At 33.5% G+C, this 27,253-nt stretch overlaps 1 protein-coding gene across 2 annotated transcripts; it reads left to right on the top strand.

Moving 5' to 3' along the window:
- Positions 1 to 1,169: 1,169 nt before the first annotated feature.
- On the top strand, positions 1,170 to 27,009 carry LOC138333816 (nonsense-mediated mRNA decay factor SMG5-like). 2 transcript variants are annotated; one of them, XM_069282432.1, is made up of 20 exons: positions 1,170 to 1,364; positions 1,694 to 1,792; positions 4,159 to 4,282; positions 4,416 to 4,572; positions 5,243 to 5,353; positions 5,791 to 5,880; positions 6,559 to 6,637; positions 7,838 to 7,963; positions 8,931 to 9,002; positions 9,486 to 9,676; positions 13,047 to 13,190; positions 17,110 to 17,282; positions 18,087 to 18,189; positions 19,521 to 19,937; positions 20,576 to 20,683; positions 21,904 to 21,976; positions 23,783 to 23,912; positions 24,418 to 24,493; positions 24,999 to 25,177; positions 26,671 to 27,009. In XM_069282432.1, the coding sequence occupies exons 1-20, from the start codon at positions 1,297 to 1,299 to the stop codon at positions 26,992 to 26,994; spliced, it is 2,844 nt and encodes a 947-aa protein (XP_069138533.1). In that variant the 5' UTR covers positions 1,170 to 1,296; the 3' UTR covers positions 26,995 to 27,009. The 2 variants fall into 2 exon arrangements, with proteins under 2 accessions (XP_069138533.1, XP_069138532.1); XM_069282431.1 differs by having other exon boundaries at positions 8,919 to 9,002.
- The last annotated feature ends 244 nt before the right edge of the window (positions 27,010 to 27,253 follow it).

The raw sequence follows: 27,253 nt of genomic DNA, 5'->3' as shown, positions 1-27,253 counted from the left end.
AATGTTTGAACTTTCCTTAAATGAAATGAAACATTTAATCGTGTCTGGACATTTATTAATCAAACTATATGTTTAGGAGATGTTCCATTTCGGGTACTCGAACCTGCTGAAACACAGGGATGGACCAGGTATTTTTCAAAGCTCTCTATCTATTTAAGGAATAAAATTTAAGGTGTAAATTATGTAACCCCGGCGAAGCTCTGATTCTGATTTTGTGTTATATATCCATAAAGTTAAAAATCTATTCAAGTTAATCCTTAAATATATGTAAATGAAATACACTATTTCCTGTTCGATTCGCCTGTTCTAACGAAGGAATTTAAAAAAAGTTTTCATAACTTAAAAAAATATCTTAAACTTACAATGAATAACTTTTATATTTTTGTAAAAATCGCTAAAGCAGTTTTCCCATGACCAAGGTTCATTTACATCATAAATTCAATTACAATTTAAATTTCTTTAAAGTATATTAATATTAAATAATATATTTTTCATAAAAATAAAATTTCAATTTCAACTTTTTGTTCATTCAATTAACAGCTCCAACATAGAATAGTGAAGTTAGAACACAAATTTGTGAGACAGAGTCGAAAATAAAGCTTTTAATTTCACCTACACTGTAGGCCTTACATGTACAGTGTACATTGTACGTTTCCAAAGGTAGTAAATGTACATGTAGGTACGACACGGTCTGAATGTAGTGGATATATCACCTAGACACAATGTCCATCCCTAGTGGACACCGTATTCACACGTAGTGCACTCCGTGTCTAGCTACCTGTAGCCAAAATATTGTGCGTTCCGTGTCTACCTGTAGTCTAAACCTCGTGCACTCCGTGTCCACTCGTAGTTCACACCATGTGCACACTGTGTAATCTTTAGTCTACTAGTTCTGTGCATTTTATGCACTAATTAACTTTTTTAAAAAAATCATGAACTGCTTTAAAATGAGACAAATATAAATGTTCGTCTTTTTCTTTATCATTTAAAATAGAAATAAAATATATTTTCATATATTACACAAAGTTAGCGTAGGCCTACACTTTGATATAATTTCATAAAATTCTGTGCCTTTTGATAGGCTGCACCCTATTAAATCAGAGTTATCTCCCATACTTTGACGTTTCATTCGGAAGTCATCTAATCCATCTGTTTGATCTATACGATAACTCCCCTTTACATCGAACAGGAAAAACATGGCTTTGGAAAAAGAAAGTGGAATGTTTCTCTAACTAGACAACAGACGACCACTTGGTGGCATGAGTCGTCTGCTCAACCGTTTTCCTTGCGAGAGAGATGAAGAAAACACATGAAAGCAGTAATGAAAATAAGCCAGATGTCGACAAAGCCAAAAGGGTGTACAGGTAGATTGATCGTTTCAATGTTTTGATCATACGAAACATCGATATTTCTTTTCTATTCCTCTAATTAAGTGAATATGGTTAACTTTGCTGCTGGAAATAGTAGGATTTGTGGTACTGTCTGTGAATGATTTAATAACAGATTACACATTTAAATACATCACTACATCAGATTATGTACACATTTTTTCTTCAAAAGTAATCAACTTTATCAGAATCAAATGTTAAAATACATCAGATTGATAGTCACAATTCAAGGTATCTTAAGCGATTGTTAAGTTTGTGTATTTGCCACTTAGGAGCTCATTCATGTTGAATGTAATAAATTATAGAGCTGCTGTGGATGCGATCAAGCGCCTTGATGAAGTGTTAAAACAGAGGAAAGCCTACAGGGAGGTGTTCACTCAGGATGCCGTGGGGTTACGTAACAAGTAGGTGTCTCTAAAACTTACGTAACTGAAGTAAGAGAGGAGAAAATGTAGTGGCTAGACTGGCCTAGAAACCATATAAACCTGACAAATCTTTTAATTGTTGATAATAGAGTCAGAAAGCGCAGAGAACTCTTGTGATAGAGGTGTCTCAGTAACCTTTTTCTATGTAAACCATCCATTATCCATTATATGTAGAGTTGGAAAACTTTCTCGTAAACCGGAAACCGTAAGTCAACACAAGATCCCGTGTTGCGCAAGACAGTATCCAAAGTCACACTCTCACGTGATTACAAACAAAAGTTTTTCTTGGAAAACTTCAAAATGAAAACATTAGTGAAAGATAACCTCCCAATTTATTCTTGTCTGAATCTTACAATTACATTTTGTCCTGAATCTTAACTTAAAAGCCGTTTCATGTGAGTAGTTGCTTCGGAATTTTCCGCCTGGCAATGGAGAATGACGCTGAGATATATTTTGTAGCCGCAGTCACGTATTTTTGCAGAAAATGAAAGTAGAAGAATCTTGTGTTCAATATTGTTTTTCTTGTTATAAACTCACTGCCAGTAATTCAGCAAAGCTATGATTCTAATAATTGATAATTCTATAAATGGTTTCTAGCAGTACAGTTCTAGTAAGAGCACACAATAAGCAATAAAAACAAAACACATGTCAACATCGATAAGACTGATGGGTCAGGGGAGGTTACGCTTTCTCAGTTGAAAATCCTTTATTTACCTGTCATATTTCTATTAAGTTACACAGTTTAAAAACAACAAATGAAAGAATGAATTAACTGCTGCACTCTCAGATAGGCTTTGCCTAAAATTATATTATAATAAGATATTAATCAAACAAACAAACAAAAGATATTATAGCGCATAAAATTCAAGTGTGAACAATCAAACAATCATACTTGTGTACCACACATCATTTCACTCAATCACTGGCTAAAACAATCTTATGCTGATTTGATACACATGTTTTGATTGCAATTGGCTGATGGGTAAACAGACTGACACATTCCTCGACAAAAAATTTGCATAAATCACACGTGTGTGTGAAGTAGTTGCATCATGTGATACAGTTCTAGCTGCAAAAATGGCGAGCAAATCTGACCACCTCGACAATGCTGAAAAGTGACTGATGAGGTCATAAAATTTATTTAATTCCAAAAATATAAGAGACCAAGTATTATCGCCGTGAAATACGGGATAAACTGCTCGAAAATGGCGTGTGTAATAACGACAATGTGCCCTGTATGACATCAATTAATTTGGTAATTCGTAAAAATCTCGGCAAGTCGTACAAAGTTTTGTCGCGAATTCCAACAGAAACATTATTACGGAGATATGTAAACGCAATTTCTGGCAACTTTAATGAACTATCGCCCTGAATTAATGCACTTTTGTCAGTTGTTGCAACAGCCGCGGTAACGGAGCACGTGGACACAGTGAAGTTGGGAAGCGAGCACATGAGTATCAGCAGTTTGCAAGTAATGTAACATATACGGTGAATGTGTGTACTGGCTATTTCGGTTTGGATTACTTTTACATTATACAATTAAGGTGCATCTAATACATTGGAGATGGTTAACTTTTTCTGCGAAGCCCTGCGCAAACGAAATGATTATGGAAACCCTGTATTTGCCAGAGGCAATGTTGTAATACTCAGAGATATTCCGATACGTTTGTTTTCGAGGAAAGTCACTCTAATTGCTCTCCACTAGGATGTTGCTTTCGATGTCACACGTCAGAAAGCGCTGGTAATTTTGAATTAAAATATTGAGTTCGATTATATAGGCATAGACATCATTTATAAATATGCTTTTACATGGTATGTGTGTGATTATGGATTATCGGAGGACTGTTGCTTGGCTATGACTCTAGGAAAAAAGGTATACCATTGTGAAAAAAATAACTTTAATCAAGGTGGGGGTAAAAAATCCAATATTGCGACAGTCGTCCCTTTCTCTGTTTTCTGATTTTTAAATAATTTTTCTAATCACATATTTTCTGAAAAAATCACATGACTGTAATATATATTTATCAGTCCATCCACCAAATACAAAAAAATGAATGACAACATCCATTTTCATTGAGTTGGCCCCTGTGACAAATATCACGTAAGTGGCGCTAGAACAAATGTCAGTACACGTGGTCTGTGTAGAAGTGTAGCTCAGTCCCCAACCAATCAGAATGCTTGTTAGTCGATATTGGCGGGTCAAATGTTATTCACAGGTATTCTGCTCACTCGACAGGCGGTACATATGTTTATATGTTTGATAGTTCACACTTCAACTTTATTCGCTGTAAATCAAAAAATTTAAACCAAATGTCAAGAAAAAAATGTTCTGCTTTATTTTCCAGATTGAAGGAGTACAGTGAGCGATTAATGTTCTACAACCCGATTGAGTATGGAAGGAAAGCAGAGGATGTTCTGTGGCGGAAAGTTTTTTATCAGATTATTCAGCTTATAAAACAGAATCGAAAGGTTACTATAATTTGAAATATTCCATTGAAAAAAAGTATCTTCTTAGAAATTGTGAACTAAAAGCTTAATTTTATTACTGTTTGTAATAACACACAAATGTTCCTGTGTATATTGCTTATTTGTTTATTAACAGCATGTTCGACCTGGGAGTACGTTGGAGTCTGCGTTCCGGACGCACTTGGTCTCTGCCACAGGATACTACAATCACCTTCTGTTTAGGCTCCAGTACGAGTTCTGTCTCAACCTACACGGGGTGTTGGACTTCCATTTGGTACCAGAACAAAAGACAGGTGATCATGAACTTTATATATATGTACAATAAATATATAAAAAGACTTATTAATATTAGGAGATGCCAGTCTGCTATACAAAACCTTAATGCTATATAAAACCTTAATCATTGACATATATCATTATGAAACTGTTCCTCCGAAACACAAGCCCTGTGGGACTTCACATTGGATGTTTCAAATCTAAATGAGAAGGAATTTCCCCATCGGCATGTCTGATGATTGATGTATATCATGGCTCCTGTACCTGACAGTGTACTATAATCAACCACAATCAAAGCCTCACATTGAATGTTTCAAATCTAAATGAGAAGGAATTTCCCCATCTGCATGTCTGATGATTGATGTATATCATGGCTCCTGTACCTGACAGTGTACTATAATCAACCACAATCAGAGCCTCACATTGAATGTTTTAAATCTAAATGAGAAGGAATTTCCCAGTCTGCATGTCTGATGATTGATGTATATCATGGCTCCTGTACCTGACACTGTACTATAATCAACCACAATCAAAGTCTGACATTGGATGTTTCAAATCTAAATGAGAAGGAATTTCCCCATCTGCATGTCTGGTGATTAATGTATATCATGGCTCCTGTACCTGAAACTGTACTATAATCAACCACAATCAAAGCCTTTGCTGATTTTATGTCATTTTGATTGACAGGTCACAGGAAAAGTTTTGGACATAATAGTCGACGGAAGGATGTGAACCCTAAGGTGCAGGACTGGGCGACCAAGGCTTGTCATCGCTGTCTCGTGTGTCTTGGGGACATTGGTAAGGCTTGTCATTGCTGTCTGGTGTGTCTCGGAGACATTGGTTAGGCTTGTCATTGCTGTCTCGTGTGTCTCAGAGACATTGGTAAGGCTTGTCATTGCTGTCTCGTGTGTCTCGGGGACATTGGTAAGGCTTGTCATTGCTGTCTCATGTGTCTCGAGGACATTGGTAAGGCTTCTCATCGCTGTCTCGTGTGTCTCGGAGACTTCAGTAAAGTAAACACTGATTGTCTAATGTCTAATAATGTTGATGATGTCATGTCATACTATCTAAGAATATTGATGATAAATTCTAAATACATTATTTGTGTTATATATATTTTTGAATGCTTACATGCAAATTGGTATTTTACTATATTTGTAGAAAAATCTGTCGATATGGGTACTGTATATTAAAACTTCCATCAATATTTCTAAGAATGAAGTGAATTGTTTCAGCACGGTACCAGCAGGACTTTGATAAGGGATTCAGTAAATCTGCCTCCGAGCGTTTTTACCATCAGGCCATTGCTCTTTGTCCAGATAATGGTATGTACAAATTGGGATTTAATCATACAAATAAAATTTAGGTATACATGTACCTGTTAAATTGATACAAACACACTATTTTCAAAGTCTGATATGAAAAAAAAACTTTGTAGAGAAGCAGAGATGTAATCCTACATTACTGATGAATTATCCCAACAAATGTTATAGGAGATATCTCCTCTGATGTTAAATCTGAAGCTATGATTGATCTCCTGTGATATAAATATGAAATTATCTCCCCTGATGTTAAACCTGAATTTATTTTCCCTGGTGTGAAATTATCTCCCCTGATGTTATATATGAAATTATCTCCCCTGGTGTTAAATATGAAATTATCTTCCCTAATGTTAAACCTAAAGTTATAATTTATCTCTGGTGATGTAAGTATTAAATTATCTCCCCTGATGTTAAATCTTAAGTTATAATTTATCTCCAGTGATTTGAATGGGAAATTATCTCCCCTGATGTTAATATGAAATTATCTTCCCTGATGTTGAATATGAAGTTAATATCTCCCCTGGTGTTAAATATTAAGTTTTCTTCACTGATATAAAATCTTAAGTTATAATGTATCTCCTGTGACATAAACATAAAATCTCCTGTAATGTAAACGTATAAAACCTCCTGTGATGTAAATATGGAATCTCCCCTGATGTTATTGCACCTCTGATGTTGTAGGAATGCCCCACAACCAGCTCGGGACACTGAGTGGGTCGCGGTATGTCCATTGTGAGGCTGCTTATCACTACATACGATGGTAAGGCTCTCCTGAATATTAAATACAGTTATTATTTGTTATGTAGTCAGTTACTGACCCCCTATAAAAGCATAGAGGGTCAGTAAGATTAATAGGGGGCAAGGGCATAGCCCAAGCCTCCTTTACTTCTTACTGACCCTCTATGCCTTTATAGGGGGTCAGTTGACTATATAAAGAATTTATTGCATCAAGGACCATTTATTTGTTTCATTAGTTCTTTGTTTCCAATTTGTTTGGTATTAAAAACACTGAAATCAGACTTGAATCATGCTTGGAAAGGATGCAAACAATCACCGCTTTTAAAATAATTGGCCTAGGCCTACATATTTGTTTATATATTTCTTTCTGGAATCTGCAAATATACTGTATAAGGAACCTGTAGAATAACATTCAATAATTCATAAATTAAGAGTAATTTTGACATTCCTACGTGCACAGTATGCCTACCTCTATACAACACCAGACTGGCTGTATATTGAAAGCATCAAGCCAAGGTGACGCAAACATCCATCCATCATTTTAAGCACAGTCTTCTTGATCATTTCTGCATTCTAGTTGATATAATTATTTAAAAGTTGTGCTGATAAATTGATAGCAGAGTGAGGATTGATCTGGTAACAACCCCTCCATTTGTTTATAATTGTCAACAAAACGCTTGAATAATTACATTGACTTTCACAGCGTCATAAACTTTCAGACTGGCATAGGGGAGACAACTCATATTTAAGAAATGCATTTCATTTAATTTGAAGTATTCAAAAGTTTTAAGTTAATTTTACCAAAAAAAATAAGTTATATATATTTTTACGGTAATGAAATGGTATAATTATGTATATATATATAAATTAGTTGAAGAGAATGTGTTTAAATTTTGAAGCTAGGGTGAGAGCCACCATATTGCACCAAAATAAAATTAACTGACCTCCTAACACTACGTGATGACTCTCTGCCAATCATTTGGGGACATTTCTGTCCGAGTTGTGATAAAAATACATGTAGGTACGCTTGCTATTTTAAATTCATACATGTAGGTACGCTTGCTATTTTAAATTCAACATTTGGAAAGGAAATATGTGTCAATGTTAGCTATGTATTTATAATTTAGAATGTGAACCCTTGTTAATCAGCGTGTAGATTGTATGTATTTATCTCTTTTCATTCTCAAGCAGTTATGTTTAACTGTCACTCGACTTGTTTCAGTATGGTGTGTGAAAAACCATTTGAAGGGGCTGAAGGTAACTTACAGCGTCTCTTTGAAAAGAATCGCAAGAGATTTTTAGAACTGAAGCAATCAGCAAATCACAATATTCCTATGGAACCACAGAGGTAAGGGTTAAATATTCAAAGTTCACTGATCGTACAATAGTGAAAAAATCAGTAAAATTTCTTCAGTTCATCACTATAAAATCAACAAGTTATGTTGTATATTACTTTAGGAGATGTTCACACTAATAGGATATTTAAATGGGTTCACTAACTGAATGTAGAGAAATCTAATTAAAATTAGACTCCACTCCACTGTATTACACTCCAATACAAGATCTGACAACTCCCTGTTTGGGGTCATCTCATGCAACATGACCCCAGGCCTAGAATCCGAATATCTCAGGATGTACTATTAGCCGTTTACACTTCCGAAAAAATCAACCACACTGAAGATTTCGTTGGAGACATGCTGATTGGCTAACCCTAGGGGTCATGCTGAGGTGACCCAGAACAGAGAGTTGTTAGAGCTTCTCTTGTAGCGTAACGTAGAGCATCATAGTGGAGCTGAATAACAAGTCTGATTTTGATTACATTGGAATGTAGAGCTACCCTGATAACAATAATTAAGCATTGAAGTCACTATTTTTTAATTTCAATTGGGTATGAGAGAAATTTTGTTTGCGAACTGTGTGAATCCGCGTAGCGGATTATCACAAAAGTTTGCAAACAACATTTTTTTTATACCCTGATGAAATTAAATAATAGTGACTTCAATGCTTATAATTAATTTTCCAATCTACTTTATAAAATGAAATACATTTCCACTTACGATTCCATTGATTTTTTCCAATGGATTATTTTTTCCAAATCAATACGCAACGCCAATGTTTCTATTGTGACGTCACGATAATGTCAGGATTCTGCGCCATTCTCAATTTTTTTTTCGTCATGGAATGAAAAAAAAATGAATAGGCCAATCAGAAAGCCAGAAACAAAGAGAAAATTAATTATTATTATGTAAAACAAATTTTCAATGTGTTCATCAAGTTTGTTTTGAATAAAAATAGAGATGTAGATTTCTTTGCAGTTTTCAGGACCTGAAATATTTCCTGACCCAGTTTCTGCATCTGTTAAGCATATTCTATGATACATCCAAGAAGTAAGTATATCCTAGAGCTGTGGATAATCTGAGATATTTTCTTTCATTAATAACACCAGAAAAGCACATAATCAAACTATCATTCAATTGACCGAAATCTAATGAGAAATTATTTGATTTAGATAATTGGTTTATGCTTTCTAAACCTTTTGACTTATCCTTAAGCAAAAAAAAAAAAAAAAAAAAAAAAAAACATGTTGAAATTGAGCTAGAGAGAGAGACAAATTCAATTTCAATATAGTTCCTGTTTTAAATGACAGTTCACATAAAGTATTTAGACATTAAATCATTCCTAAGCCAAGAGTAGTCGCAGTTAGAAATATTGCTGTGTCTTAGGATAACTTAGCTGTTTTGCCAAATTTAACATCACAAAAGTTTAGAATAAGAGAAGGAAAAAAAGAGACCGTTTAATAGCAAAGCTAAAGACATTTGGTTGAAGACATGGAATGAAATGGATCTTTTCAAACTTTTTGTATATTTCAGTCCTGATTCATCAGAGTTGCAGGAGAGTTGCCAGGCAACACTTCAGAGCTTTAATCTGTGTATGTTCCATGAGCCTGATATCTACGGACGAGATGATTACCGTCTCGACGGTCTTCAACATCTCGATGATGATATGGTCTTCAAACTTGTTGTTATGTGTATGGCTACGATACACCTGCTGCAATTACGAGGTTTGTCATTGGTTAAATGTTACCTGATTTGTCATTGGTTAAATGTTACCTGATTTGTCATTGGTTAAATGTTAAATGATTTGCCATTGGTTAAATGTTAACTGATTTGTCATTGGTTAAATGTTACCTGATTTGTCATTGGTTAAATGTTAACTGATTTGTCATTGTTTAAATATGAAAAGATTTGTGATTGGTTAAATATGAAATAATTTGTCATTGGTTAAATGTTAACTTATTTGTCATTGGTTAAATATGAAAAGATTTGTCATTGGTTAAATATGAAATGATTTGTCATTGGTTAAATGTAAACCAATTTGTCATTGGTTAAATTTTTTAAGCTGATTTGTCATTGGTTAAATGTTCTCTGATTTGTCTGGTTAAATGTTACCTGATTTTCATTGGTCAAATATATAAAGAGTTTTGTCAATAGTTAAATATAAACTGATTTGTCATTAGTTAAATATAAACTGATTTGTCATTAGTTAAATATAAACTTATAAACTGATTTGTCATTAGTTAAATATAAACTGATTTGTCATTAGTTAAATATAAACTGATTTGTCAATAGTTAAATATAAACTGATTTGTCATTAGTTAAATATAAACTTATTTGTCATTAGTTAAATATAAACTTATAAACTGATTTGTCATTAGTTAAATATAAACTGATTTGTCAATAGTTAAATATAAACTGATTTGTCATTAGTTAAATATAAACTTATTTGTCATTAGTTAAATATAAACTGATATGTCATTAGTTAAATATAAACTTATTTGTCAATAGTTAAATATAAACTTATTTGTCATTAGTTAAATATAAACTGATTTGTCATTAGTTAAATATAAACTTATTTGTCATTAGTTAAATATAAACTTATTTGTCATTAGTTAAATATAAACTGATTTGTCATTAGTTAAATATAAACTTATTTGTCATTAGTTAAATATAAACTTATTTGTCATTAGTTAAATATAAACTGATATGTCATTAGTTAAATATAAACTTATTTGTCATTAGTTAAATATAAACTTATTTGTCATTAGTTAAATATAAACTGATAAACTGATTTGTCATTAGTTAAATATAAACTGATTTGTCAATAGTTAAATATAAACTGATTTGTCATTAGTTAAATATAAACTGATTTGTCATTAGTTAAATATAAACTTATTTGTCAATAGTTAAATATAAACTTATTTGTCATTAGTTAAATATAAACTTATTTGTCAATAGTTAAATATAAACTGATTTGTCATTAGTTAGATATAAACTTATAAACTGATTTGTCATTTGTTAAATATAAACTTATAAACTGATTTGTCATTAGTTAAATATAAACTGATTTGTCAATAGTTAAATATAAACTTATTTGTCAATAGTTAAATATAAACTTATTTGTCATTAGTTAAATATAAACTGATTTGTCATTAGTTAAATATAAACTGATTTGTCAATAGTTAAATATAAACTTATATGTCATTAGTTAAATATAAACTTATTTGTCAATAGTTAAATATAAACTGATTTGTCATTAGTTAAATATAAACTTATTTGTCATTAGTTAAATATAAACTGATTTGTCATTAGTTAAATATAAACTTATAAACTGATTTGTCATTAGTTAAATATAAACTGATTTGTCAATAGTTAAATATAAACTGATTTGTCATTAGTTAAATATAAACTGATTTGTCAATAGTTAAATATAAACTTATTTGTCATTAGTTAAATATAAACTTATTTGTCATTAGTTAAATATAAACTGATATGTCATTAGTTAAATATAAACTTATTTGTCATTAGTTAAATATAAACTGATTTGTCATTAGTTAAATATAAACTTATAAACTGATTTGTCATTAGTTAAATATAAACTGATATGTCATTAGTCTAGAATATAAACTGATTTGTCATTAGTTAAATATAAACTTATTTGTCATTAGTTAAATATAAACTTATTTGTCATTAGTTAAATATAAACTTATTTGTCATTAGTTAATATATAGTTATATAAACTTATATGTCATTAGTTAAATATAAACTGATTTGTCATTAGTTAAATATAAACTTATTTGTCATTAGTTAAATATAAACTTATTTGTCATTAGTTAAATATAAACTGATTTGTCATTAGTTAAATATAAACTTATTTGTCATTAGTTAAATATAAACTTATTTGTCATTAGTTAAATATAAACTTATTTGTCATTAGTTAAATATAAACTTATTTGTCATTAGTTAAATATAAACTTATTTGTCATTAGTTAAATATAAACTGATTTGTCATTAGTTAAATATAAACTTATTTGTCATTAGTTAAATATAAACTTATTTGTCATTAGTTAAATATAAACTTATTTGTCATTAGTTAAATATAAACTTATTTGTCATTAGTTAAATATAAACTTATTTGTCATTAGTTAAATATAAACTTATTTGTCATTAGTTAAATATAAACTTATTTGTCATTAGTTAAATATAAACTTATTTGTCATTAGTTAAATATAAACTTATTTGTCATTAGTTAAATATAAACTATTTGTCATAGTTAAATATAAACTATTGTCATAGTTAAATATAAACTTATTGTCATTAGTTAAATATAAACTGATTGTCATTAGTTAAATATAAACTTATTTGTCATTAGTTAAATATAAACTTTGTCATTAGTTAAATATAAACTGATATGTCATTAGTTAAATATAAACTTATTTGTCAATGGTTAAATATAAACTGATTTGTCATTAGTTAAATATAAACTGATTTGTCATTAGTTAAATATAAACTGATTTGTCATTAGTTAAATATAAACTTATTTGTCATTAGTTAAATATAAACTTATTTGTCATTAGTTAAATATAAACTGATTTGTCATTAGTTAAATATAAACTTATTTGTCATTAGTTAAATATAAACTGATTTGTCATTAGTTAAATATAAACTTATTTGTCATTAGTTAAATATAAACTTATTTGTCATTAGTTAAATATAAACTGATTTGTCAATAGTTAAATATAAACTGATTTGTCATTAGTTAAATATAAACTTATTTGTCATTAGTTAAATATAAACTGATTTGTCATTAGTTAAATATAAACTTATTTGTCAATAGTTAAATATAAACTTATTTGTCATTAGTTAAATATAAACTTATTTGTCATTAGTTAAATATAAACTGATTTGTCATTAGTTAAATATAAACTGATTTGTCATTAGTTAAATATAAACTTATAAACTGATTTGTTATTAGTTAAATATTTTAAGCTGACTTGTCATTGGTTAAATGTTGCCTGATTTTTCCTAGCTTATTAACAGTGTAAAGGAGAGATATTATAAATTCTTCATCTCTACACGATGATGATGTTTTAGGATCTAGACAGGTGACAGCAGCGACTGCGTTCCTCCTCGCTCTTTTCTCACACATCCTAAATCATGTTGTTATCCGACTCCATGCTGCCCTCGATGAGAAAGAGAATCCAAACAAACTGTTACAGAGAGATTTACATCAAGATGGTGAGTGCTGAGTTAAGTCTTCATTGTCATACCTGTGAGTTAAGTATTCTACATTGTCATACCTGTGAGTTAAGTATTCTACATTGTCATACCTGTGAGTTAAGTCTTGTACATTGTCATACCTGTGAGTTAAGTATTCTACATTGTCATACCTGTGAGTTAAGTCTTGTACATTGTCATACCTGTGAGTTAAGTATTCTACATTGTAATACCTGTGAGTTAAGTCTTCTACATTGTCATACCTGTGAGTTAAGTCTTCTACATTGTCATACCTGTAAGTTAAGTCTTCTACATTGTCATACCTGTGAGTTAAGTCTTCTACATTGTCATACCTGTGAGTTAAATCTTCTACATTGTCATACCTGTGAGTTAAGTCTTCTACATTGTCATACCTGTGAGTTAAGTCTTCTACATTGTCATACCTGTGAGTTAAGTCTTCTACATTGTCATACCTGTGAGTTAAGTCTTCTACATTGTCATACCTGTGAGTTAAGTCTTCATTGTCATACCTGTGAGTTAAGTATTCTACATTGTCATACCTGTGAGTTAAGTATTCTACATTGTCATACCTGTGAGTTAAGTCTTCTACATTGTCATACCTGTGAGTTAAGTCTTCTACATTGTCATACCTGTGAGTTAAGTCTTCTACATTGTCATACCTGTTAGTTAAGTCTTGTACATTGTCATACCTGTGAGTTAAGTCTTCTACATTGTCATACCTGTGAGTTAAATCTTCTACATTGTCATACCTGTAAGTTAAGTATTCTACATTGTAATACCTGTGAGTTAAGTCTTCTACATTGTCATACCTGTGAGTTAAGTCTTCTACATTGTCATACCTGTGAGTTAAGTCTTCTACATTGTCATACCTGTAAGTTAAGTCTTCTACATTGTCATACCTGTGAGTTAAATCTTCTACATTGTCATACCAATAAGTTAAATCTTCTACATTGTCATACTGTGAGTTTACTGTCATACCTGTGAGTTAAGTCTTCTACATTGTCATACCTGTGAGTTAAATCTTCTACATTGTCATACCTGTAAGTTAAATCTTCTACATTGTCATACCTGTGAGTTAAGTCTTCTACATTGTCATACCTGTGAGTTAAGTCTTCTACATTGTCATACCTGTGAGTTAAGTCTTCTACATTGTCATACCTGTGAGTTAAGTCTTCTACATTGTCATACCTGTGAGTTAAGTCTTGTACATTGTCATACCTGTGAGTTAAGTCTTGTACATTGTCATACCTGTGAGTTAAGTCTTCTACATTGTCATACCTGTGATTAAGTCTTCTACATTGTCATACCTGTAAGTTAAGTCTTCTACATTGTCATACCTGTGAGTTAAGTCTTCTACATTGTCATACCTGTGATTAAGTCTTCTACATTGTCATACCTGTGAGTTAAGTCTTCTACATTGTCATACCTGTGAGTTAAGTCTTCTACATTGTCATACCTGTTAGTTAAGTCTTGTACATTGTCATACCTGTGAGTTAAGTCTTCTACATTGTCATACCTGTGAGTTAAGTCTTGTACATTGTCATACCTGTGAGTTAAGTCTTCTACATTGTCATACCTGTGAGTTAAATCTTCTACATTGTAATACCTGTGAGTTAAGTCTTCTACATTGTCATACCTGTGAGTTAAGTCTTATACATTGTCATACCTGTGAGTTAAGTCTTCTACATTGTCATACCTGTGAGTTAAGTCTTGTACATTGTCATACCTGTGAGTTAAGTCTTCTACATTGTCATACCTGTGAGTTAAATCTTCTACATTGTAATACCTGTGAGTTAAGTCTTCTACATTGTCATACCTGTGAGTTAAGTCTTATACATTGTCATACCTGTGAGTTAAGTCTTCTACATTGTCATACCTGTGAGTTAAGTCTTCTACATTGTCATACCTGTGAGTTAAGTCTTCTACATTGTCATACCTGTGAGTTAAGTCTTCTACTTGTCATACCTGTGATTAAGTCTTCTACATTGTCATACCTGTGAGTTAAGTCTTCTACATTGTCATACCTGTGATTAAGTCTTCTACATTGTCATACCTGTGAGTTAAGTCTTCTACATTGTCATACCTGTGAGTTAAGTCTTGTACATTGTCATACCTGTGAGTTAAGTCTTCTACATTGTCATACCTGTGAGTTAAGTCTTGTACATTGTCATACCTGTGAGTTAAGTCTTGTACATTGTCATACCTGTGATTAAGTCTTCTACATTGTCATACCTGTGAGTTAAGTCTTCTACATTGTCATACCTGTGATTAAGTCTTCTACATTGTCATACCTGTGAGTTAAGTCTTGTACATTGTCATACCTGTGATTAAGTCTTCTACATTGTCATACCTGTGAGTTAAGTCTTCTACATTGTCATACCTGTGAGTTAAGTCTTCTACATTGTCATACCTGTGAGTTAAGTCTTCTACATTGTCATACCTGTGAGTTAAGTCTTGTACATTGTCATACCTGTGAGTTAAGTATTCTACATTGTAATACCTGTGAGTTAAGTCTTCTACATTGTCATACCTGTGAGTTAAGTCTTCTACATTGTCATACCTGTAAGTTAAGTCTTCTACATTGTCATACCTGTGAGTTAAGTCTTCTACATTGTCATACCTGTGAGTTAAGTCTTCTACATTGTCATACCTGTGAGTTAAGTCTTCTACATTGTCATACCTGTGAGTTAAGTCTTCTACATTGTCATACCTGTGAGTTAAGTCTTCTACATTGTCATACCTGTAAGTTAAATCTTCTACATTGTCATACCTGTGAGTTAAGTCTTCTACATTGTCATACCTGTGAGTTAAGTCTTCTACATTGTCATACCTGTGAGTTAAATCTTCTACATTGTCATACCTGTAAGTTAAATCTTCTACATTGTCATACCTGTGAGTTAAGTCTTCTACATTGTCATACCTGTGAGTTAAGTCTTCTACATTGTCATACCTGTGAGTTAAGTCTTCTACATTGTCATACCTGTGAGTTAAGTCTTCTACATTGTCATACCTGTGAGTTAAGTCTTCTACATTGTCATACCTGTAAGTTAAATCTTCTACATTGTCATACCTGTGAGTTAAGTCTTCTACATTGTCATACCTGTGAGTTAAGTCTTCTACATTGTCATACCTGTGAGTTAAATCTTCTACATTGTCATACCTGTAAGTTAAATCTTCTACATTGTCATACCTGTGAGTTAAGTCTTGTACATTGTCATACCTGTGAGTTAAGTCTTCTACATTGTCATACCTGTGAGTTAAGTCTTCTACATTGTCATACCTGTAAGTTAAGTCTTCTACATTGTCATACCTGTGAGTTAAGTCTTCTACATTGTCATACCTGTGAGTTAAGTCTTCTACATTGTCATACCTGTGAGTTAAGTCTTCTACATTGTCATACCTGTGAGTTAAGTCTTCTACATTGTCATACCTGTGAGTTAAGTCTTCTACATTGTCATACCTGTGAGTTAAGTCTTCTACATTTCCATACTGTCCAAGAATTTAAAAAGTTTGGAGCAAGGTTTTTAAAAAACTCTAAATGTATAGACTGCCCATACCCTTGTGGTTCAATTTAAATATTTCTCTTTAGTCTAAGGAATCATGTTAATGTTGTAAATCACCAGTAATGGTTTTTTTTTTTTTTTTTTTTTTTGATGATTTAAGAATTCACTCTTAATTTTTTGGACGACAGTTTTAAAAAGCATTTGAAAATTCCAAAAGTTTTGTGATGGCCAGGATTTTGATCTAAGCAATGAATGTTTGTGCTTGTTCTAATATAAAACAAAATTGCTTCCTGAATATTGTGATTGTCTCCCCTTTACCAGTGTTATGCCTGGTGTTATGCCTGGATATATGTATCCGTCTCCATTTAAACAAAACAGTTTAGCATTTAAAGTTTATGTGATTTTTTTTTCAACAGTTGATGAAGAAATGGATGATTTTTCTGATCCAGAAGAAAATGGTCGTATCTCCCATCATGCACTTAGGCAGGAAGCAAATGAAATTCGAACTCCATCTCAAAATCACAATAACAGTAACTCTCAGTACAGAAGTGTTGTTACTGAAAATTCAATACAGCATGAAAAGTCAGAGGTAGGCAGTTCCTAAAAATACTTTCAAAAATCTTTAAAAGGATATTTATTTTTGCGTAGGATTTTTATATGTATAAAGTATGTACACCATATTTATTCCATTGGAAGCCCTGAGAGGATGAAAATTTTCAAAGAGGGGCTTCTAATGGAACACAAAATTTTAGACTCAAAAATGTGTCAGAAAAACCATATCAAATGCACCTACACTGCCAACGATCGTAAGCTCGTATCGCTGAAGACAGTTGTTTTGTTATAATTTTGAAACTGATTCTCTAACGATTTATCACCTGTGCAGTGTGAACATTCAACATTTTAAAGGGAGGTTTTGTGACTTACCGTTGAAAAATTAGACATTTTGATGGGAAGTTTTGTGACATAGGCTGGAAAAATAACTAAGAAAATAGGTGGGGGCGTTTATTAGAGAAAGGGCTTCTAATGGAATAAATACAGTATATATATGTATTTAGAATGATATTTGTGCAATTTTCATTTGAACATTCATTAATTAAGCTTTATTTGGTATTAATTTTGAAGGTAATTCAAGGCTTTATCAAGAAACCATAAATTGAAAATATGCAATATTTTGTGAAATATAATATAATATGATAATTTACTTTGTTATACTGTTAATTCATTCACCCCTTAATTTACATTTGTAGTCTTCCGATTCTTAGATTGGTAGACTGAGAACAGTCCATTATTAAACTCTGGGGATTATGAGTTGAAGAGTTTCTGTTATATCCAAGATATCACTAGATTTTACACTTGGTTCTATTTCTTTCATTTACTTGCCTTTTCTTGTTAGAAATCAAAGTCATCTCGGATAAAAAGTTTTAAAAGACGAAGAAGAAAACGGCACAACAGCGACGATAGTTCGGACTTGTCGGACGTTTCTGACCTCAGTGAAGGTAACATCATTAAAAGACTTAAGATTTCAGATGACCATCCTCTAATAAAAACAAATGGAAATTCCATGTGAAGATTGCAGTCATAATTCTTATGATGATGTCCTTCTGTTCTTGACAAAAGGAAGATTGACTGAATTTTCCTTTATCAGATTTTTAGTATTTAAGGATTATTCTCAATATCATTTGAGTTTTTGAAGTCATAAACCAAAAGATATTGAGAATAATTCTTTTAGTTTAATTCAAATAACTCAGTAAGGCACTAATTGGGCATTTATATGTGTATTTTTATTTAGTTTTACAATAAAGCAAAATGAGTTGTGGCGCATTGATGTCTGAGCTGAAAGTTTAGTTTGGCCAATGACTGTGCCGTTTTAAAACTTTCCGCGAAAATGCTCTTCGTGTATCACATCCATAATACTCAACGTACAATTCTTTCTGTCTATGGAAAAATAACCTTAAACTTCTAACCAATTGAAATGAGTGTAAAATATTAAATTAAACTACATATATATATCCTGATTGTATACGTACCTCATATTGCCTTGAAAATGAGTTTACAGTAAACTGATACCATTGGAATAAGGCTCATACAATGTATCTCTGAAACTGTAGAAATCATCTATTTTGTGTCATTGTTATTCTGTTTTTTTCATATTATAGAGTTATCTGCCCTTGTGGGTAGGTATTATTTGTGATGTCATGTATTTGGAAGTGTAACATCACACTTTTCAGAGAAAACGATCTGGATTTTGCTAAAGTAATAATGATGATGCCTACCCCCAAGGGAGCTAACTCTGTAATATGCAAAGACAGAATAGATGTTCACTATATAGTATTACCAATCCTTAGAGATAAAAAGGATTTTGGTCCAACTGTAATCCTGTATTTGTTGTATAAAAACAGCAATTGTTTCAGGGATAAGTGATCAAGGTGGTATTATTTTATTTCCCGAAAAAGAAAAATTATGAACCAACCATCATTCGCGTGTGATTATAATTACATTCGTGAATTTTACAGCTCGAGTAAATTTGCAAAAGTGTATCTCCGCAAATGAACATTTACATCATTGATTCTGATAGGAATTTCCGGACAAGTTTTTAATCCACGAATGTTAATCTCCACTAAAATGTTTTTTAATAGAAATCGCGAAATTTAAATCGCTGTGAAAGAAAGTTTTACGATTCTTTATAATTTTGATTTGTGTTCCTCCTGTACATATCTGCTGTTATTGTGATGTTTCTGTGACAGATACCAAGTAATTATATATATCAGAAGAGAAGATTACTCTGTGATTATCGATACATCTAACAAAGATTTTTGTTTCACTCCAGGTGCTGATAATTTATCTGATAACTTCCTGTCAGGAGATTCAGAGGAAGAGGAAGAAGAATTTGTGGGATTTTTTACCAATGACTCGGACTCTGACATGTCTGATGGGTTGATGGAGAGTCAGGAGTTAGAACCAGGCTTTGCAGAGACAAGCAAGTCCTCGACAAATTCTCACGATGAGCATGCTGCCTTTCCTTCCACGTTACCAGAGAATGCTGATAGCGCCATCTGGATTAATCAGGCAGAAAACGAAAAACTAGCACATCTGTCATCTGAACTCTATTCATCCTCGGTATCTTTCCTGCGGCAGAATTTGAAGCTGTCGCCTCAGAACAACAGATCGTATGAATGTGATGTGGCGGAGTTTGAGAAGTGTAAAGATGTGATTCAGGGCAAGAAGGAAGTGCCAGTCCCTCCAGGTAGGCTAAGATGTATGAGATATGTGATAATATGATGTACGAACCAACTGATTTATTATAAATATATCAAAGTATACTTATTTTGGTGCAATTTAGTGCAAACTTTAATGTATTTTTGGGAAAATACATCCTTGATACTCCAGGGGTTATTATCACTGTTGTAAGATCCACCCCCTGGACTATGTCGACTAAAATGAAAGGCAGCTAAAAAAAAACCTAACCAATCGCAGGCTTGCAGAGACTTTTAAGAATACAGAGGTGACACCCAACATCAAAGCCATTACATACAGTGTACTGTTATTCAATTCCTTTTTGATGTACATCAAATAACTAAACTACCTGCCTCATCTGTTGTCTAACACAGAGCCTTAATTGAAGTAACCCTTGGAGTATCAAGGATGGGAGGAATGATGGCTTCTCATATTTAGGTCAATGTGGTGTTATATCTACCTGATACAATTAATAGAAACCAAGAGCAGAGTCAAATATGTTTAAAATTCTAGTAAAGTAGAACTGTAGGATTAAAGATCAGGGAATGAAATTGTGGAAATGTAAAATTAAGTTAATACAAACATCAGGTAGTTTATAATACAAAAATCACCATCACACATGATTGTATAATGTTCTAAATTATTTAGGTTTTGCATCCAGCAAAGAAGCTCATCATGTAGCAGAAATTACCAACAAACTGGCCAACTTTGTGATAGAAACAGATACAGAGGCTAGTGTAGCCCCGACGGACTCAGGTAGAGAAGGGGAGACACCTCTATTCTCATGATGGAATGGGAAGCTGGGTGTAGCCTGTTTGATATGTTCCTTTGCTGTTTTACATCATGTCTTACATGTTTTACTAACAGGTTTAGTCTAACAGTCTTTAGATAACTTCGAAGTTAACACTAATAAAGAAATATTAAGTGCTGGGAATACTGTAGTGATGAATACTTTAAAGTGAATAGTCGGGGAAAGAAAACCAGTCTAAATGCGTTCATTGGCCTTCCAAAAGTTCTCACATATTAATACGACGGTCAAGTTCTGCTTAGTTTCCCAGTTCTGACTATCAAAGTAAAGAAAAGTTGAAAGCATTGAAAGCGAGGCTGCATGGAAATGTAACCACAGACATAGTGAGCCGGGAGGACGTTTTAGAATTCCCAAACTTTAAATCAATTTCTTCGTACGCAGACAGATTTTGACGAGAGATTTTATTTTTTCATTTCATAAGAATTTATACTGGATACATTCACACCATTTTTACCGACTTTAGCCATCCTTGCCCGACTGTTCACTTTAATGTTTCGGTAACCATTTCAGTGACATAGCTACTAAACTCGTCTGTCAATATATGTCAATTTATAATCAAGATGAGTTACTCCATTGGCCTGATAAAACGACCCAATTTTGGGGAAAATATGTTGTGAAATAACCGTTGGAGTTAGGCGACTGGCATTAGTCTCGAATGAAAGACAGATAATTTGTCTTTAATTTGTTTTATAGTTCACTATTGACCATAATGTAGAAGTGTTGTTATACCTGATAAAACATCGGGAAATTGTCAAATTTTGGTGAGTCCGACATTCATCTGTCCAGCGCATAACACTATTACTCAAGAGGGAAACTTAACTACAAGCCAGTGCATGTCAGCGCCAGTCTTTCACAGCAGTACATCTTGGACTAAAATCAGATTTACTTATAACACTGTCCGCACTATAAGACTACACTGTAGATCGCCCCTCACATTACTGATTTTCATACATAAGCTGCCATGTTTCACACTTTGCTGAGAGTTATAAACCCCACGCTGAAAGTTTGTTACTATCAACTGATTTTGCTTTAATTTACAATTACATTTTCACGCCTTTTTAAGAATCATGTTTCAACTTTAAAAATAAAAAAAAATTAACCTCTTAATCCTTTGATATGAAATATGACTGTACAAGTGTAACAGTATTTGATTTTCTCATTCTAACAGAACAGTCTGGAGCTGATGTTGAAAATGATACAGAGACGGAGGATTACAGTAGTACATCAGGGTCTGGAGACAGGTAAGGGGATTAACAGGGATTTATAAGGTCAGAGGTCACTATACAGAGAGGGAGGATTAGAGTAGTACATCAGGGTCTGGAGACAGGTAAGGGCATTAACAGGGATTAAAGGGGTCAGAGGTCACTATACAGAGACGGAGGATTACAGTAGTACATCAGGGTCTGGAGACAGGTAAGGGCATTAACAGGGATTAATGGGGTCAGAGGTCACTATACAGAGATAGAGGATTACAGTAGTACATCAGGGTCTGAAGACAGGTAAGGGCATTAACAGGGATTGATGGGGTCAGAGGTCACTATACAGAGATAGAGGATTACAGTAGTACATCAGGGTCTGGAGACAGGTAAGGGCATTAACAGGGATTTATGGGGTCACAGGTCACTATACAGAGATAGAGGATTACAGTAGTATATCAGGGTCTGGAAACAGGTAAGGGCATTAACAGGGATTGATGGGGTCAGAGGTCACTATACAGAGATAGAGGATTACAGTAGTATATCAGGGTCTGGAAACAGGTAAGGGGATTAACAGGGATTTATGGGGTCAGAGGTCACTATACAGAGATAGAGGATTACAGTAGTACATCATGATCTGGAGATAGGTAAGGGGATTACGGTAACAGGGATTAAAGGGGTCAGAGGTCACTATATAGAGGATTACAGTACGTAGTACATCAGGTAATTATAAGGGGATTAACAGAGATTAATGTAAGGGGTTTAACAGAGATTAAAGGGGTCAGAGGTCACTATAAAGAGAGAGATAATTACAGAGGCGACTTGTAAGGGGATTAACAGCGATTAATGGGGTCAGAGGACAGATAAACGTGATAAATAGGGATTAATAGGAATTAATGATGTCATAGTACTAAAGGTTTCGAAAAGAGAGGATTCTGAATAAAATAAACCTAAACTCATAATAGATAGTGATGGTCAGTTAACACACTATAATATTGTTATTAATATTCTGTTATTAAGTGTGAAGTCATAACCAAATAGTATGTATTGTTACCTCACTCTCTATATAAATGTAAATAAAGCAATTTCAACTGTTTCCACGTCAAATTGCTTTAAAATCGTCACAAATACATGGAATACAAATCCTCAGAAACTATTGACAGGTCATTAGTTTGACGGTTGACCGACAAGAAAATTTTGCACCCGCTGAAATGCTGACATCATAATTAATTGTTGATGTCATAAACACGGGCATGCCGAACCCAAATATTGTATTGAAGAAATTTTTCTCTCCAGAATTTGTGATCAGATAGAGAAACCAACTCTATAAACTGTTTCCCTCAGCCCTCACTCTCGGGGAAATAGTTCATCAGATTGGTCCCAACACCTCTGGAAAAGACTGTTGACTGATATGGCATAGAATAACTGTGTATGGTTATACCCCTATAAAGTTGTTCCTATGTTAACTCTATGTACAAAAATGCCAATTAATGAACTGTTCCAGGGAGCGGTCCAAAGAACTTTTAAAATGTACGTCACAACTACAATTTGTGACATCAATGTTTTGAGTCAATGGGGTATAACAAAAGTTATCGACTGGGTTTTTGTTCAGTAGATGTTTTGTTGGACCCTCACACAAATCATATGTTGCCCGAAAACCCACTTGGTAACTGTATACTGTTAGTGGTTTCATCAAATTCTAGATAGAAAAAGCACTTTTTTGACCTTACAAATATTTTTTTCAAACAAGAGAAAAAAAAGAAGATAATGAGAAATTAAAAAAAAAAGATATTAAAAAGATAATTAGTTGATGTGAATTTCTAATTAATGAAATGCCGTCTGTGTTTGTAGGGTGGAGATCAACCACCGCCAGCTTAAGTACACCATAGATGTGGTACACAATGAAGGCCTTTTGTCTACCGTTAAACTCATGTGTGACTGGATGAGATGTAATAGTGGCGTGATCATGACATGTGCCCAGGTAAGTCACAGGTCGTTAGGTGCAGGTAAGTCACAGGTCGTTATGTACAGGTAAGTCACAGGTCATTAGGTACAGGTAAATCACAGGTCATTATACAGGTAAGTCACAGGTGGTTATGTGCAGGTAAGTCACAGGTCATTATGTGCAGGTAAGTCACAGGTTGTTAGGTACAGGTAAATTACAGGTCGTTATGTACAGGTAAGTCACAGGTCGTTAGGTACAGGTAAATCACAGGTCATTATACAGGTAAGTCACAGGTGGTTATGTACAGGTAAATCACAGGTCATTATGTGCAGGTAAATCACAGGTCGTTATGTACAGGTAAATCACAGGTGGTTACGTACAGGTAAGTCACAGGTCGTTCGGTACAAGTAAATCACAGTTCGTTAAATACAGTTAAGTCCACGTCGTTAGGTATAGGTAAATCACAGGTATGACTTGGAAGGTTACAACTTTCACTCTAGATATTCTTAAAAATTGTATGTTGTTTTTGTATATGTTTCAGAGTTCACAGTCCTTGTGGCATCGTCTCTCTGTCCTCTGTAACATTCTTCCTGTGGAAACTATCTTAGCTGATCACGGTAAGGTCACCCCTGAACTTTCATAATGGACTGGTCTAGTCTTTGATTGAGAAGAGCCTAAATGTGTCTTCAGGGGTGAATGAGTTAATTTCAATTTCTTGAAAACTTATTCAGAAGATTTTTGTTCTCAACATTGAAGATTGATGAGAAAGGCGACACTAAGGTGTAACTTAGATGGCGATGTGGCATCAATATTTGCAATAAAGTGTACTTTTGACAAATTTGAACACGTCTGATTGTACTGAAATTCAGTCAAGTTGCTCTTTGCATCAGTCAGAACACACTTGATGAAGATGTTCCAGCATATTACCACATGCCTTCTACCTCTTGGGCTCAAGTTTGAACCTCATATGGGGCAGTTGTCAGGTACTGATGGTTTTTCTCGGTGTACTCTGGCTTATACAGGCTGTGTGGGCCTCTTTTAAATTTAGTTGAGTCTATCAGTACAAAAGTAACATTTAACCTGAGATATTAGTATATCAGAGTTGGAAACTCTTGTTTACAGACCAGTGTTGGATGGATGAGGTGAAGACCGTTCTCTGTTCTGTCCGTAATCACGATTGGCACCAGATATTTCCTCTACGAGAGGACATAAATCTATCACAGTTCCCTCCCCTGGCTGACGCTCATTCTAGTCTCAAGCTTAATATCAAACGCAAAGGACACATCTCAGAAATGCAGGAGGTAGGTTTTAATTTATCAGATCATTATATCCTTAATACTCCAGGGGTTACCATCACTGTCATTTCATATACTCCTGGACCACCCTCGATAATCCAGGGGTTACTATCACTATTGTTATATATAACCCCATTCTCAATACTCCGGGGGATATACAAATGGGTTCTGTCCGTCCGTCCGTACGAATGGTTTCCGGAGCATAACTCTAAAACCAGTAGAGATATTTCCACAAACTTCATACATACATTGGTCTTATGGTCTAGTAGTGCCTTTTGCTATTTTTTTATTTTTATTTTTTGCATTTTTTCCGTAACCATGGAAACATTGCTGAAAATATCATATTTTTGTACCAGGTTCGTTTCCAGAGCATAACTCTAAAACCAGAAGAGATATTTCCACGAAACTTCATACACACATTGTTCTTATGGTCTAGTAGTGCCTTTTGCTATTTTAAGGTTTTCACTTTTTGTACTTTTTTCTGTAACCATGGAAACATTGCTGAAAATGGCAGATTTTTGTGTAAGAATCGTTTCCGGAGCACAACTCTAAAACCAGCAGAGATATTTCCATGAAACTTCATAGACACATTGTTCTTATGGTCTAGTAGTGCCTTTTGCTATTTTTAGGTTTTCATTTTTTGTTTTTGCACTTTTTCCGTAACCATGGAAACATTGCTGAAAATATCATATTTTTGTACCAGGTTCGTTTCCGCAGCATAACTGGAAAATCGGTTGAGATATATGCACGGAACTCCATAGGCACATTAGTCTTATGGTCTAGTAGTGCCTTTTGCTATTTTAAGGTTTTCACTTTTTGTACTTTTTTCTGTAACCATGGAAACATTGCTGAAAATGACAGATTTTTGTGTAAGAATCGTTTCCAGAGCACAACTCTAAAACCAGCAGAGATGTTTCCAGGAAACTTCATAGAAACATTGTTCTTATGGTCTTGTAGTGCCTTTTGCTATTTTTAGGTTTTCACTTTTTGTGCCTTTTTCTGTAACCATAGAAACATTGCTGAAAATATCATATTTTTGTAGCAGGTTCATTTCCGGAGCATAACTCTAAAACCAGCAGAGATATTTCCACGAAACTTCATAGACACATTCTTTTTATGGTCTAGTAGTACCTTTTGCTATTTTTAGGTTTTTACTTTTTTGCACTTTTTCCGTTACCATGGAAACATTGCTGAAAACATCATGGTAAATGGTAAATGTTACTTTGTAAAACTCCACCCATCTTTGTGTATATAAACTAATATAAATGTCAAAGCTGTATACCTGATTCAACAATTGCAGCCCCGCTCTACTTGAATTATACTCCATCTTTCTTTAGCTCAACTTCCTTTTTCCTGGGTTTTTTTCATACACATAAGTCTCCACAATCAAACTTACTTCAGCTTTGATATCTCCATTGGCGGGGGATCTGAATGACTATGTCCTTGTTACATTTAGAATGAGCAGTGGACTTATTTGACTATTGGTGTCTGTTTCCAAGTGTTTTCTGCGAGTTGGCTGCATACGACAATTTGGCCACTTTCTGTCGAGTTTGGAAAGCCTCCACTTCCATTATGATGAGGAACAGAAGACATTTGTGGGCCCTACCCAGCCAGTGGATACTAATGAGAATGAGCAAGAGGCAATGAAACGAGTCGTAAGTGTTTATATTATGTTACTGTTACCATTTCTCTTGATCTTTAGTCCCGATCATCCACGGACATGTGTCTCACACAGTGTGAGACTCATACATGAGATTAATGTCTCACAGAATGTGAGACTCAGTTGTAAGATAATAATCTCACACGGTGTTAGATTTAGATGAAGATTATTGTCTCACACAATGTGAGACTCAGACACGAGATGATTGTCTCACACAATGTGAGACTCAGTCATGAGATGATTGTCTCACACAATGTGAGACTCAGTCATGAGATGATTGACTCACACAATGTGAGACTCAGTCATGAGATGATTGTCTCACACAATGTGAGACTCAGTCATGAGGTGATTGTCTAATACAAAGTGAGACTCGATCGTGAGATGATTGACTCACACAATTTGAGATTCAATTGTGAGATGAT

Source organism: Argopecten irradians, chromosome 10 (assembly GCF_041381155.1).
Source record: "Argopecten irradians isolate NY chromosome 10, Ai_NY, whole genome shotgun sequence".
Taxonomy (NCBI): Eukaryota; Metazoa; Mollusca; class Bivalvia; order Pectinida; family Pectinidae; genus Argopecten; species Argopecten irradians.
This window is presented reverse-complemented; position numbering and strand designations above follow the sequence as displayed.